This window comes from Sabethes cyaneus, chromosome 2 (genome assembly GCF_943734655.1).
Source record: "Sabethes cyaneus chromosome 2, idSabCyanKW18_F2, whole genome shotgun sequence".
In the NCBI taxonomy this organism is placed as follows: Eukaryota; Metazoa; Arthropoda; class Insecta; order Diptera; family Culicidae; genus Sabethes; species Sabethes cyaneus.
The window spans coordinates 168,561,189-168,574,579 of NC_071354.1; the positions used below are offsets into that span (position 1 = coordinate 168,561,189).

General features: G+C 37.2%; 1 protein-coding gene across 5 annotated transcripts in view; it reads left to right on the forward strand.

Moving 5' to 3' along the window:
- Positions 1-13,391, forward strand: part of LOC128733411 (ras-interacting protein RIP3) — a 54,959-nt gene that overhangs the window by 33,660 nt on the left and 7,908 nt on the right. For 3 of the 5 annotated variants that reach the window (XM_053826979.1, XM_053826980.1, XM_053826981.1), the window contains one exon: positions 9,409-12,931. The exons of the other annotated variants lie outside the window; for them this stretch is intronic. In XM_053826979.1, the coding sequence (XP_053682954.1) occupies positions 9,409-10,742 (1,334 nt within the window). In that variant the 3' untranslated portion in view covers positions 10,743-12,931. Of the gene's footprint in view, positions 1-9,408; positions 12,932-13,391 lie in introns of those variants that run through there. 5 annotated transcript variants of the gene reach the window in all.

Consider the following 13,391-nt stretch of genomic DNA (forward strand, 5'->3'; position numbering starts at 1 on the left):
GTACAGAACCTGTATTTACAGTTTTTTCCCATCAGCATTTTATCGCGGTGGGTTGTTATAGGTGCTGCTGCGGGTGGGGATATCGCCTAATAGGTGCACGGCATATAGTGTGAGCTTTTTTTTGCAGCAATCATTATCATTAACATTATTGCTTGAAAAAAAAAAAAGATTTTTATAGTTGATGGGTAGCGACGAGAATACGCGCTGAATTAATTAGTAATCGTTACTGTGATGTCATTAAAACGAATAAAAGTTTGTCACAAATTTTCCTTAATACCGCTTTTCGAATAACAATAGTGTTTATTTTATAACCAATTAGGACTTCCACTATCAATTATGTGAATGCAGTGTCGGTTAAGTCAGAAGATGTATGGTATGTCTGCAGTGTAGGTCCTCGTTCTTCAGATTATTCTACAAAAGAAACATAACGAACCATTACTACATCAATAAACATTGATTCTGATTTGAAATATATTGTCTCTGCACTAAATTTCATTTAATATCACTGCAGCAATCGTTTTTATTCGGTGCAATTACAATTCTAACGAAAAAAAAACCGGAGCATTGTTTCTATATCGATCGTTCTGGAAAGTGTCGTTGGGTTTTAATAATATAAAAGCGAGGAGACATTTCCCGAAATGGGCCAACGAGTATTTTTCCGTCAGTGAGGTAGGAAAAGTATATGCAGTTAAATGCGAATACAAAAACGAAAAAATAAACGAAAATGAATAAAATAGGTCCGCATGGACCACTCCCGGTTGTTACGGGCGGTAGTGAACGGATTTCGTTAAGGCGCAAGGGTTTAATGAAAAATCAATAATTACAATCTCCTTGCACGCGGTGTGGATTTGCAATGTTATGCGGCATTCGGCGAATACTGATCCGATTCGATCAAGGTAGTATTGGCTCATGATGTAAAGTATTATTTTATGTAATGGAACAAAAGGATGTTTTTACCTGCTTCTAACCATCTCCAAATACTAAATGCTTGCACTTAATCTAGCGTTTCCTTGACACTTGGTCGTCGTACCTGTGAATCTAAAAATATAACTGAATTGATGATAATACTACATTTCTGAGTATTGGTGCAGGTGGTGTACAAGCAACAAGAACCATTTGTCAACGGTGTTAGCGGTAATTGCTTGCGTATTCCGCGAGAACCACCAGCTATGACAGCCATTCGTTTGACATTGCACAGCATTCCCGACGACTGACCGTTCGGCAGGGACAATAAACATTCACTCACTTTCTGTTGTGCTTTGGTTCGCTTTTTTATCATCAAGTAAAATGATGGTAATGACGATAACATCGTTGTTTGCTTTTCCAGTGTGCAACTCCAGAGACGCTGCAGAATGTAGACCGACTTACGCCGGGGACGTATTTGATGTTCGCTGCGTTGTGGCATAACGAATGGGTTTGTTCCAAAATTTAATACCTCGGTTCGGACCTCCAACGTGGTTATATATAGTGCTTATTGTTAGTGGCACTGACCGTATGGCCTACAGCTTGTTTCTCGTTGTTCTCTAATTGTCAGTTAATTGATTTTCACGTGTAAATATTAAAATACTTAGTATATCGTGTTAATGGAGGACAACGCGTAGTGATCAAAATCCAAAAAAGTAAAAAATATTTATTGTTAACTTAAGCCTAAAATAAATAGCATGTGATTCGAGGATTAGCTACATATTCATGACATTTTTGTAGGACAGAAAAACGCGCGATCCCATGAGATTGTCTTGAAGTGTGTGCTAGTGTGCACGTTAGTTTTTCAAGGATTTTCTTTTACATGTCATGTAACTTTTGATCAAGAGCTAAAATGGTGAAATGCGTCGCATATACTGCGCAGAATATCCAGATCCAGGTCAAAGGATGGTCCCTCCAGTGTTTACTTTTTTCGAAAGAACTATGTTAAGAGATAAACTGTTTCGAAATATTCCGAATTCTGCTTTGATATACTCCTATATTTTTACAAGTTTAGGCAACCCAACAATCTGCAAAAATAGTATTTTGCGTCTGTTCGGATGTATATGAGATTGTAACAAATAGATTGAATCAAATGACAATAATTCTTCGAACAGGGAAATAATAAACGATATTAGCTATATAGTTCAAACGTCGCGTATTTCGCAGACTGCATATCCTCAATTTCTACTCTAATCGCTTGAGGACCAATGTTTGGAAATAATAATGGCCTTGTCGAAGCTGTAAATCAGTATTGCTAGCCACGCTCATCTTAAACGAAGATTGACAAAATAGAAAGGAAATTGTTTAGCATTTATAGGAGGCCACTCTCCCGTAAATATCATGCATTCCGAGATTTCGTCAAGATATAATTCAAGCAGATGACGCGGTGAATTCTACTAAAAATTGGCTAAACAACAAATATTTAAATAATAAGCTAAAAAAATGAATAAATAAATAATGGATTTAATGGATTTGGATAAAATTTGCTTATGTTAGATAACGATTACTACTTTCAGTAATTAGATTTTAATCAGATTTCGATAAAATCTAACGTTGAACATTCAAATTTGGTACATAGCGAACAATCGAGATGTTGCTCAAACAGAACGGTACCGACAGCAACATCAAACGAAATTCTCAATCGCGGCCTATGAAAGGCCTCCCTGACCTGAGCGGTAAAAAAGAATATTCAATCGTTCACACTGCCGCTGCTGCTGGTACCTTACCACTTGAACATAAACTGCAGCTCCAAAAGAACACTACTCATACAGTACACCGACCAGTTGCCCACTCGCTCATTCCTACCGGAGGACAGAGCCATATACAAGCGCACGTCTGCAGCAAAAAAGCGGCCGAGTCGAGTCGTGGAGAAAAAAAAGAAAACCCGCTTTACGCGCGCGTGATATTTCAATCGCTACCGGGGTCGGCGGTCATCGCTGGGTGTGGGTGTCATTTTCCCCAATTACCAATGGGCAAATAATGCTGCCCAACTTGCCAGTCACCAGATTCGCCCAACCTGAACGATGATTATGGTTAGTGGGTCGAAAAAAATGCGCAGGAGGCCAAACAAAAACGGAAAAAAAGTTTTCGGTTTTTTGTGTATCCTTTCGGGGGTGGTGGGATGGGGGTGAGGGTTAGGTGGGAAAACTTTTCGACGAAGTATGAGTTGAATTACAACTAGCCAGTTGAACCGGCCACCAGCTCTGTCATCATTACCGATGTGTGCATTCAACGGGGTACTATAAAATAATGATTATAATTTGAAATTCAGTTTCCCGACCGTACGTCTCTCCCTCTGTGTGTTTTCGTTTATAAAGTGATAGCAATATATGTGCTTTTTTATGTTTTTGTCAATTTCGCTTGAGCCTTGCAGATATTATCCGTTTGAACGTGGAGGCTTATTTATTCAGAAATACTGAGCCGTTTTTGCTGGACTAGGTATGTTTATTTCGTTATCTGCGCGTGATTGAATGGACATAAATTTCAAGTGATATAAATTTAAAAAGCTTAACGAGGTAAACGTAATTTCAGTTGATTTTTTGGAAGGACTTTCATATTTTGATTTCGTCGTCTACGAAGGGTTAATTGATTTGAAAGTTGCAGTGTTATAGTCGTTGCCATTTTGAGATGGTACTTGTTAACAGTAAGAAAGCCACAAAAGTTGTCCGTAGCTGTCCACATTGAAGAACGTTACAAGTTGAAATCGAAATACGTGTATCTATGAACATCGCTTTAGTGCAGTAGAATGAAATGGAATTTTCTCCTAACTTGTTTTGAGAATTCGATCGACACTTCATGGATCTCTTATACAGAAGCTTATGTGTTCATGATTCCTGTATTCCGTTTCGAACTATTTGTCGTCACAAGCTTTATAGTTCTTCGTTTATCGATGAAATTCAGAAAGCTATAGTGGAATGAAAAAGATAGTTTATAAGCAACTGAAAAATCGAATATCTGAGTACTAATCTTGCTTCCAAATAGGACTTCAATACAATCTTCCGTTATCTTCTATGTGCTGAAAGTTGGAGCTTGATTTTTTCGAACCGTCAGTTACCTGCCTAGTTCTATCGTATCTAACTGGTAGGATGCACCTTGTATATTGCCAATATTACGGCAGTGCTTTGACATTGTCAAATTCATGTATTTGTTGGTGACGTCTACTTATATTGCATCCACCCCGATTCCTACACAGTTTTGGATTTCCGAATTTGTAAATGTTTCAGAAAGATAACTTAATGGATGAAATGAGAAAATTATGAATGGCTACTGCCTGGGTTGTTGTAAAAATTGATAGAAAAAGTAGATCAATTCATGTTTGTGGCGTTGTTATTACGAAATCCAAACCGCCTAGAACTTTGCTTGCTTCTACAAAATTATTCGCGAATACGAGATCTTTAAAATCATGGGTATTATGGGGGTCAGTCCCGGTGTATTGGTTAGCCATTCACGCCTCTCACGCCGTGGACCGAGGTTCAAATCTCAACCCCGCAGAAGCCACGAATGACCTAAAAGTGTTAAAGTGACTAGAATCTAAACAAACAAAAATCATGGGTGACATTTTACAGGATTTGCGCGCAAAGTGGCGTTAATGTGGGAATAATCAACTTTTTTGTCTTAAATGTATAAGTTCTTTTCGTGTAAATTGTTCTTACTCTTGGAAAAAGTTGAACAGATAGATAACAAGGTCTTGTTAAACTTATGGCAAATAGTTTGGTTCAGAATTTGGTTGCTAGGCGGCATTGGTGTTTCATTTTTTATCGCAGCTTAGAAAATTGGCTAGATGTAAGACTTTTGTCTTCGGCATAATTGTCAAATAGTCGTGATCCATTCTACGCTAATTCTTTTGGTGTAAAATCCACTCGCCCGGTGGCGCTACTGACGTATTCATTTCCTTCCAGTACTATACCCAACGTACTGTGGCTGCGGTTAAACTTTGCCGTCGTTAGAACTCTTTTGTTAGTCAATATGTTTAAATGGATATTGGCAATACTGAATTACAAATAATTCAAAACTAATTGCACATTATGCTATCAGATAATGTCAACACGACTGTTGGAAATTGACAAACCAATTTTTTCACCGACATGTTTCCAACGTGTAGCGGACATTAAATTCTGAAAATTTGTCAGATTGTCATTTCTTACTAATGGCCTTGTTGTTGTTAGAATTAGATATAGACGTTCTCTAAGAACTCGGTATTTAATCGACTGCACCAAACGCTGAACTTCTCAAAAAATTGCAAAGCTTAACACTCCTGTTACTAAAAAGCAACATCTCTCTCAGCTCATCTGAAATTTACAATTTGTAACGTTCAGTTCAATGCCTACAGTACGAAGTTTGCCGGGTCGCCTAGTAGTTGATATATTTTGAGAAAACATATGACTTGATTATACCTGAGCCATCTAATTTATCTTGTCGATGGCGACAAGCTTCTGCTACAACCAATATATTCATATATGATCAAATAAAATCGAAATAAATTGCATACTAGCGCAATCTGAAGATTAAATACTGTGTTAAACTGTCCATTCCATCATAGAATGAAACGTGTCCATTTGACCTACCTTACTGAAGACAAGAACCTTGTATTCCTTGTAACCTTTTCTCAACATGTTTAGCTACGACCAATATTTCGACGATGGAAAACTTTCGAGCCACCGCTGTGGACCAGAAACTATTCGCATAGCGAGCCAACTTCAACCTGCTTCATGAAAGCTTTCAATGCACTCCAACAAGTAATAACCATTGATATGATGCCCGATCTGATTAAGCGTACCCGGGTAGAAATGCATAACGAATATTAATGTAAAAACAGTACGGTTACTATGAATTTTACTGTTTACAACACTTTATGCTGTAACTTCACTGTACCGTTCTTAGAAATTTTTTCATATTAATGTAAAAACTTTACGATTACAATGAATTTTACTGTTTATAACACTTTATGCTGTAACTTAACTGTACCGTTCTTGGAAAATTTTTCATATAATTCGGCAACAATGCAAATTGTTTCGAAGCAGGAAATAATCTATCTAAGGTCCAATCCTTGGCAGGTTGAGTTATTTGTAGACACAAATTGTGTCTCTTCCTCCGTCTACTGTAGAAACCGACGAGCCAGAAGTTTGATCTAATTCGTTTTACTGACGGGACGACGACACTATGCAGGCGCTTGCGACTTACTCGTTCGTCTGTCAACATATAAGCCGCGATTTTTAACGCGGGTGTTCGGGGAAAGGCACCGCTCCTGTGGATTAGACCTCGTTGTTTCTACGTCTTGACATCGAATGAGGTGTCAGGCATATAATTAAGTTTTTATAACGGTAGATTTTACAACTGACAGAGGGAACGATAGAAGACAGTAATGAAACAAAGAGTTGATAGAATCTAACAGATTGAGATAAGGCGTGAATGGGAAAGAGCGGAATTTGTTTATGTAGGTGTACTGACCTCTAATACTTTCCTAATATGAGCGATGAATGCGGCTCGAAAATCATAATAGTTCGAAGCCTATCAAATTCATTGTCGTCATATCTTTTCAAAAACATGAAATACCGTAATTAATCAGCCAGTTTTATTTTGTCCTAATAATCCGAAAGCCTACAATTTTTTTTTGCAGAACTCACCTTAAATTTCATTGTAACTTCGTTGTAAAACAGTGTAAAATTTATAGTGAATGTACCACAAATTTTACTGTTTTTGGTTTTTATTTGTATGGGAAAAAGCCGAAAAATTTAGTGTTACATCACTTAATCACCCCCTTATTCGCTGTAAAATTGGCGGTTTCCATTAAAATTTACTGTGAAAATTGCGGTATTCATGGTAACTTCAGTGTAACTTTTACAAAGATTTTCACTGTTTCAATGTGGTTTTTCGAAGTTTTTCAATGTTTGTAACAGTGAAATTTAATGTTTTTTCGCTATACATTTTTATTCGGGTAGGCTTAGGCTATTTTTTAGGGAAGAATTATAATAGTGTTTTTTATTGTCTGTTTTATAATGTGATGTTTTTATGATGTATTTTTAGTGTGACTGTTCCTATATTTTATAATTAGATTTAAGATTGGGTGACGGGCCTAAAGCCTATATTCGGACAAGTACAAACAGATTTAAATATGGTCACTTACATCACCTAGTGGATAAATTTTGAACTATAAAAATTAAATACGAACAAAATCGGACCCGAAAATTCAGATAGAGCTAACAATTTCATTGTATTGGATATACGATAATTTTCATTGTATTGGAAGTCCGATATACGACTTTACCTTTATTGTAAGACAATGGTTTTAGCCTTACTTTTTACCATGGTCCATTGCTCGAAGTTTTTCCGCGCTCATTTCATTGTTCTGTCTTGAATTTCTTCGGTCGTTTGCAATTATACTTTTATTTTCCAGTTCCTCTAGTATTCCTCAACGGGCTTTAGCTATAGGTTATAGGTCGAACACCTCCACAATAACGCCATTGTCATTGTACCACCGTGGTGAATTTATTGGAAAAAAGTCGTTTATCTCCATATCTTCAAATGCCGATGGGCAAGATTTAATTCCATGATGTCAAAAGAATTATTTTTTATAATTCCGCTATCGTCTGCGTCTGGTTCAGTTTTGATAACCATTTTACCACACTCTTATCGGTATACAAAGATGCATAGATCAGTATTTCTACAATAACTACTATCATACCATCGGAGTCCTTATAAATATATTTTTCTTTTGCATCGAAACTTTAAGTTTAGTCAAGCATCATTTGAAATTATTTGCTGAAGGACCTTTTTTCGTCACCTGCCACACCGCGAACTGCGGTTGTAAAATTCTTATTTTATTTCATTTCTATATTTTAAATTCCTATTCTACAGACTTTTCCGTTTATTTTGAAATTAATTTTGAATTCATCAAGAATCACAAAGAAGCCAGGTATTTTTTTTATAACGGTAATGAAGGAAACGGTAGAAGAAAGTAGTACTCAAGTGTTTTATAGTATTTATATGGCGGGACAAGAGGGGAAGTGTAAAGAACGGAAAATCAGATAAAGGGAGGGTCGTTGAAATAGCCCTTATTAGGTTCGTAACCGAAAATTTATTGTTCTGTATTAATAGATTAGATTCATATTAGGAATGAGATGAGAATAAGATAATTGAGAGAGTATCTTGGCGTTCAATATAGAATATAGTTATAAAACGAATAAATAATAAGAATGAAACTGCAGTTCCTGCAATCCAATTCCATATGAAGCTAATTTTGTCAATATGATAAAGGTAACCTGATAATGTGTATGTGTCGAATGCCTATGTAATGATTTTTAAAAATGCAACAATAATTAATGCGCTTCTATCCATCGATCCATAAATATTCGTTTTCCAAATTACTGCATCTATCTTGAATGTAACCTATCATTGTGCATCACACTATTTCAAATGATTCATTTCAATGGCCCATCAAAAAATTCACTGAACAATTCAACAAGCTCATTTCATCTTCAAAAACGAGAATATATTTTTTTTCGCTTTTTCACGTAAAATTCACACATACCGGCCTCCAAAATTCACTTCATCATACAATTCTCATCATTGGCGCCATCTGATTTAGCTCCCCTTGGGGCGCACGAATTTTGTTTTAGGTCCGTCTTTCAGTCCAGACTAACGTAGAAAAAGTATTAAGTTTCGAGTTTTCATTAATCTTTAATTGCGCTACGGTTGAAAAGGAAGCTGCCACATCCATCTATGCAACCTTGTCATGGCCATATTCCGCAACCCCAGAGTTGGCCCGGGAGCGGGAGCGGAAGTTAGACAGAAAGAGAGCTCGGTTTTTATTTGTTTTTTCCTTTTATTTGATTTATTTAAAGAACGTTGATATTCTCCAACTTCAGCTTAGTAAGGCGATGAGATACAACAGTGGTTCACAGAAAACAGCAAAGTGTCTTGCAGAACTTGCGCGAATAATTGATGCAATTGCATGCTTTAAACTACCGTTAGTTTCTTTTATTTCTTGATCGCTTGTTAATTATTTCAGCGATTATTGTACGTAACTATTGTGAAATAATGTATTTTCCCCTTATTTCCAACTTACAAGATGTTAGTTTCCGCGATCGGATACACCGAGATAGACATTTGCAATAATCGCACAGTGCAACCAATGTGAGCAGTATCTACAAATGAAGTTGGCATCACTCAGCTTTTCTCAATTTCTATAAAAGTTTTTTGTTTAAAAAGTGATACAGATAGGGTTAGATGGCACACTTAGCATTGAACTTCTAAGTTGAATTTTTGAAAAGTTTTGTTTTTAAAACTATTTTTACTGCAATTTTCTAGCAGTATTCAATAAATTCTGCTACTAAAGAATGGTATCTACTGGCGCTTTCTAGAACTTGACACAACGATGTATTGTTCTGTAATTAAAAGAAAACGAATAATAATCAAGCTCTCTTGTTCCTTCTTTCCCGTTCCCAGGTGGGCAATGGACGGTAATCGATACAAATTACTCGAGGTTTGGTATCGCATCGTGTCAGACAAGCTTGGGTCTACAGCAACATCAGGCACAAGCTCAAGCGCAGCAGCATGCAGCCGCCCAGCAGCATCATCACCAGCAACAACAGCAAGCCGCTCAAGCAGCGGCGGCAGCTAGTCAACAACAGCAACAAGCGGCAGCTGCTGCAGCAGCAGCCGCCGCTGCCCAACATCATCAGGCACAGCAGCAACAGCAGCAAAGTGATAGTCAATCACTGAATAATGCTGCCAACAGTGGTAACAACAATAGCAACAGTAGTAATCCTTTATCCAATGCGTCAACAAACAACTCGAACGCACCAACACCACAGCCGACGACTCCTGTTCAAATTTACCAGCATCCATTCTCGCCCCAGATCATCTCTGTAAATCCAAACAATATGGTCAATAGCTATAGTTCGTCCAACATCTCAACACCTACGTCGCCACAGGGTGGCAATGAATCGGCGGCAGCAGCTGCTATGGTCCATAGTGTGTATAGTCAAGCGACCAACGCGAATCAATCTCCAATCGGAACAACCAGCACAAGCGGGACAACAACAATCCAGCCAGTTAAACGGAAAAGATCTGTCAATCCTCAAGGCGATGAAAACTTTCTACGAGCACTTGAAGCGGTTCGGTTCGGAGGAATTGGTTTTTGTAAGGCAGCTCGTCTATACGGTGTGAATAATCGAACACTGTGGTTAGAGTATAAGAAACGCGGATACCCAATCAGCAGGCCTAGTATAAAGAGTCGGATAAAGTTAGAACCGAACATTTCACCTCCCCCTTCGTCAACTCCTACTGGGGATGAAAATGCTTCTTTGGAGCACTACGATACATCACTCTCGTCTCCCGCTTTGAACATGTCTCTGCAACAGCATCAACAACAGCAACAACAGCAACAGCAAGCCCAACAGCAAGCGGCCGCACAACAACAGCAGCAGGCCGCTCAACAGCAACAGCAAGCTCAGCAGCAGCAACAGCAACAGCAGCAGCAACAGCAACAACAGCAGCAACAAACTCAACACCAAACAACGAGTGAAAACGCAAATGCAGCGGCAGCAGCCGCAGCAGCTGCTGCGGTGGCGGCGTCTTCTGCAACTCCACTCATGTGTCCTCCACATGCTCATCCCATGGGAGTGATGGGATTCCTTGACACAAGACATGTCGATTTTACGACGGCAGCGGCGGCTGGAATCCATCAAATGTCTCGACAGCGGTATCCGGATGCAACCACTGTTAACATGAACACCGGAGCCGTTAATTTGCAGGGTTTGAACTTTAATTCGATGTAAGGCGATAAAGTAGCGTAGGCTGTAAGTAGCGCAGGGGTAGAGCTTGTGTAAGCTTCTCTGTGATCTGTCGTACGACTGGAATTGAAGGTTCCAGTTTTGCAAGATCAGTCAGTTGACTTGGTAAACTGTATTTAGTTAGTGTGTTTTCTGTTCGTTATTTATTTGATTTTTTTCGTATACTTTGCTCATCGGCAAAACTTTTACAATCGTTCCAAATGTTCAAAATCTATATGCTAAGACTCATTATTTTGCACGTTTGCCTTTTTAGTTCGGGCACTTTTATGATATGCAAACTTACGTACTTTATGAGAGGCATACAGTTGTTCGGATTTATCACAATTTGTTTACCGTTTTACCTAAAAGTGTTGGGTATACTATCATTCTAAATGAAGGTTTACTACTGAAATAAGTAAACGTGAAATTTCTTTTATTTTTATGCAAAACACTTCTTCGCTCATGTATTACTTACAGCCCAGGCGTACTTAGAGATGAACCAGAGTTCACGTGATAATGAATCGACAAAGATACATTTTTAATCGAAACGAAAATGTAAAATCCGTAGAAACCCATTACACACGCTAATGAAATTCATTCACAAAAAACCATAGCAGACACGGTAAGAAATAATCAACAGAAACACACGGCTGGCAAGAATCGCTTAATAACATCACAAGTGATGATTTTATGAATATTTATATGCCATATTTATTACTGTCATGTGTATAATCGGTTACGCAAAAGATAGAAGAAATGGGCAAACATTTCTCTCTATTCTAACCGGGTATAGCTATCTTAAGGTAGTGGTTTGTATCGCCAGCAATACATTAACTAGAAAATAATAATCAGGCGCAAACTATGTAGCGTAACAAAGGTTCAGCAGCGGTAGAATATTCTGCACAAGAAGTTGCATGAGCAAGCCCAGTGATATTGAGTTGCGTTTGTTTTTAGATTCCAACCCGGCCGCGCTTTAGGTTCATATTCCAAAAACTTTCTTTAAATATGTTTTAGCGTGGGAAATCGTGTTTCGTAAGTTGTTTATGGAAGAGTCAAAAAGAAAAAAAATCTATTTGGGAATAATGTGTACTAATTTTGTTTCTAAAAATCCTTAAAAATTGACTTGTGCAATAATTGAAATACCTAAAAAATATTTATTATCAGGCTGTTGATTAATTGTTTCTATCGTTAGTTTTCTAATATAAGCAGAAATTTCTCTTCTACCTTTGATATCCACTAACAACCAACGCAAACACGTATTTCTGCGAGTTAGAAAGCGACCGATATTGGTGTACATATAACACTCGCATCCTTAATTTGTAGCAACATATGGTAAAGATTCCTTACGCTAGACGTGTGCGTAATCTACATCATCACAGCTATCAAAAAGTTTAATAAAGTACCTTTTCATAATCACTAATTTTAGAACATCTATGACAAAAACAAAAACACTCATACCCATTAATAATAACGCCGTGAGGCAGACCCCAGATGTGGATAGAGACTATCGCATTCCGCGCATAATTTTTCTAAAATGCGGTTCGTATCCAATACGGGTCCAGTGGTGAGAAAAATAGGTATGTAATGTTAATGAGATCATGTTCTCTTCCTGATAGGAGCGCTTTTAACTAAGAAACAAAATCTGAGCAAAAACAGCTACACAATATATGGTGAATCAGTTTCCTTTTCTGATGCGATGCCGCAGCTGAATCGTGTAGGTAAATGCAGAAAACCGCAAAAAAGGGAAACAAGTATTGTTTCACACACAAAAAAATGTAGTAAAAATAGTATTTTTGTTAACTCTTTTCTAGCAATTTAAATACATGTGTATATTAAATTAAATTAATAAAAAAAGCTAAATCTTTAATGTCAATGAGATGGATGGTGTAATTGAATATGTTTAATGCAACCTCCTGTAGAGGACGAAGGAGCGATGGAAAAAGTTAAATAAATATAGTACATAAGGTGGTAAATATCAATAGCTGAAAAATACACATACACACAGAAAAACTTGCAAATAAAAGGAAATTATCAAAAAGTAAACTGAAATAATAACTAGGTATGTATAGTAAATATTATCTTCGTAAGCATAAGTTAAAAGTAAATGAAAGCGTAATGACACCGTAAACTTACTTAAAAATGTGAGCAAAAATGGAAAATGTAAAATACTTATGCACGCACGTACTCGTGAAAAAAGCAAGTATTTACTTATGTGAATAATAAAAAATTAATTTAAAGAAAATAAAAATGAATCAAAAGTAGTTGCAGCGGTGCCTTTCTATGGACGACAAAAACGAAAGAACTTTTCTGCATATAGTTCAGCAAAAATAACTGCTAAACTTTCTAATTATTTTGATATGTGTCATCCAATCCAAAAATAAGTATGAAAAAATAACAGATTTCAATATTGTCTAATATACTTCAAAATGTTCAAATAATTGTTGGCACTTTTTTACAATCACGATTCGTCTGGATTTAGACATTGTTTTGCTATGAACGCCAAATTTCGTAGTAGCGAGTGCTACACGTAAGAGTGCAAACCTTCACCCGCTAATTCTGGTTGATTGCGTCGTTACTTTTGAATTTTTCGACTCAAACCATTGTAGTCCGGAAGGTGGGGTTAAACTGAAGTTTCAGTATTCGTGGTTGAAACGA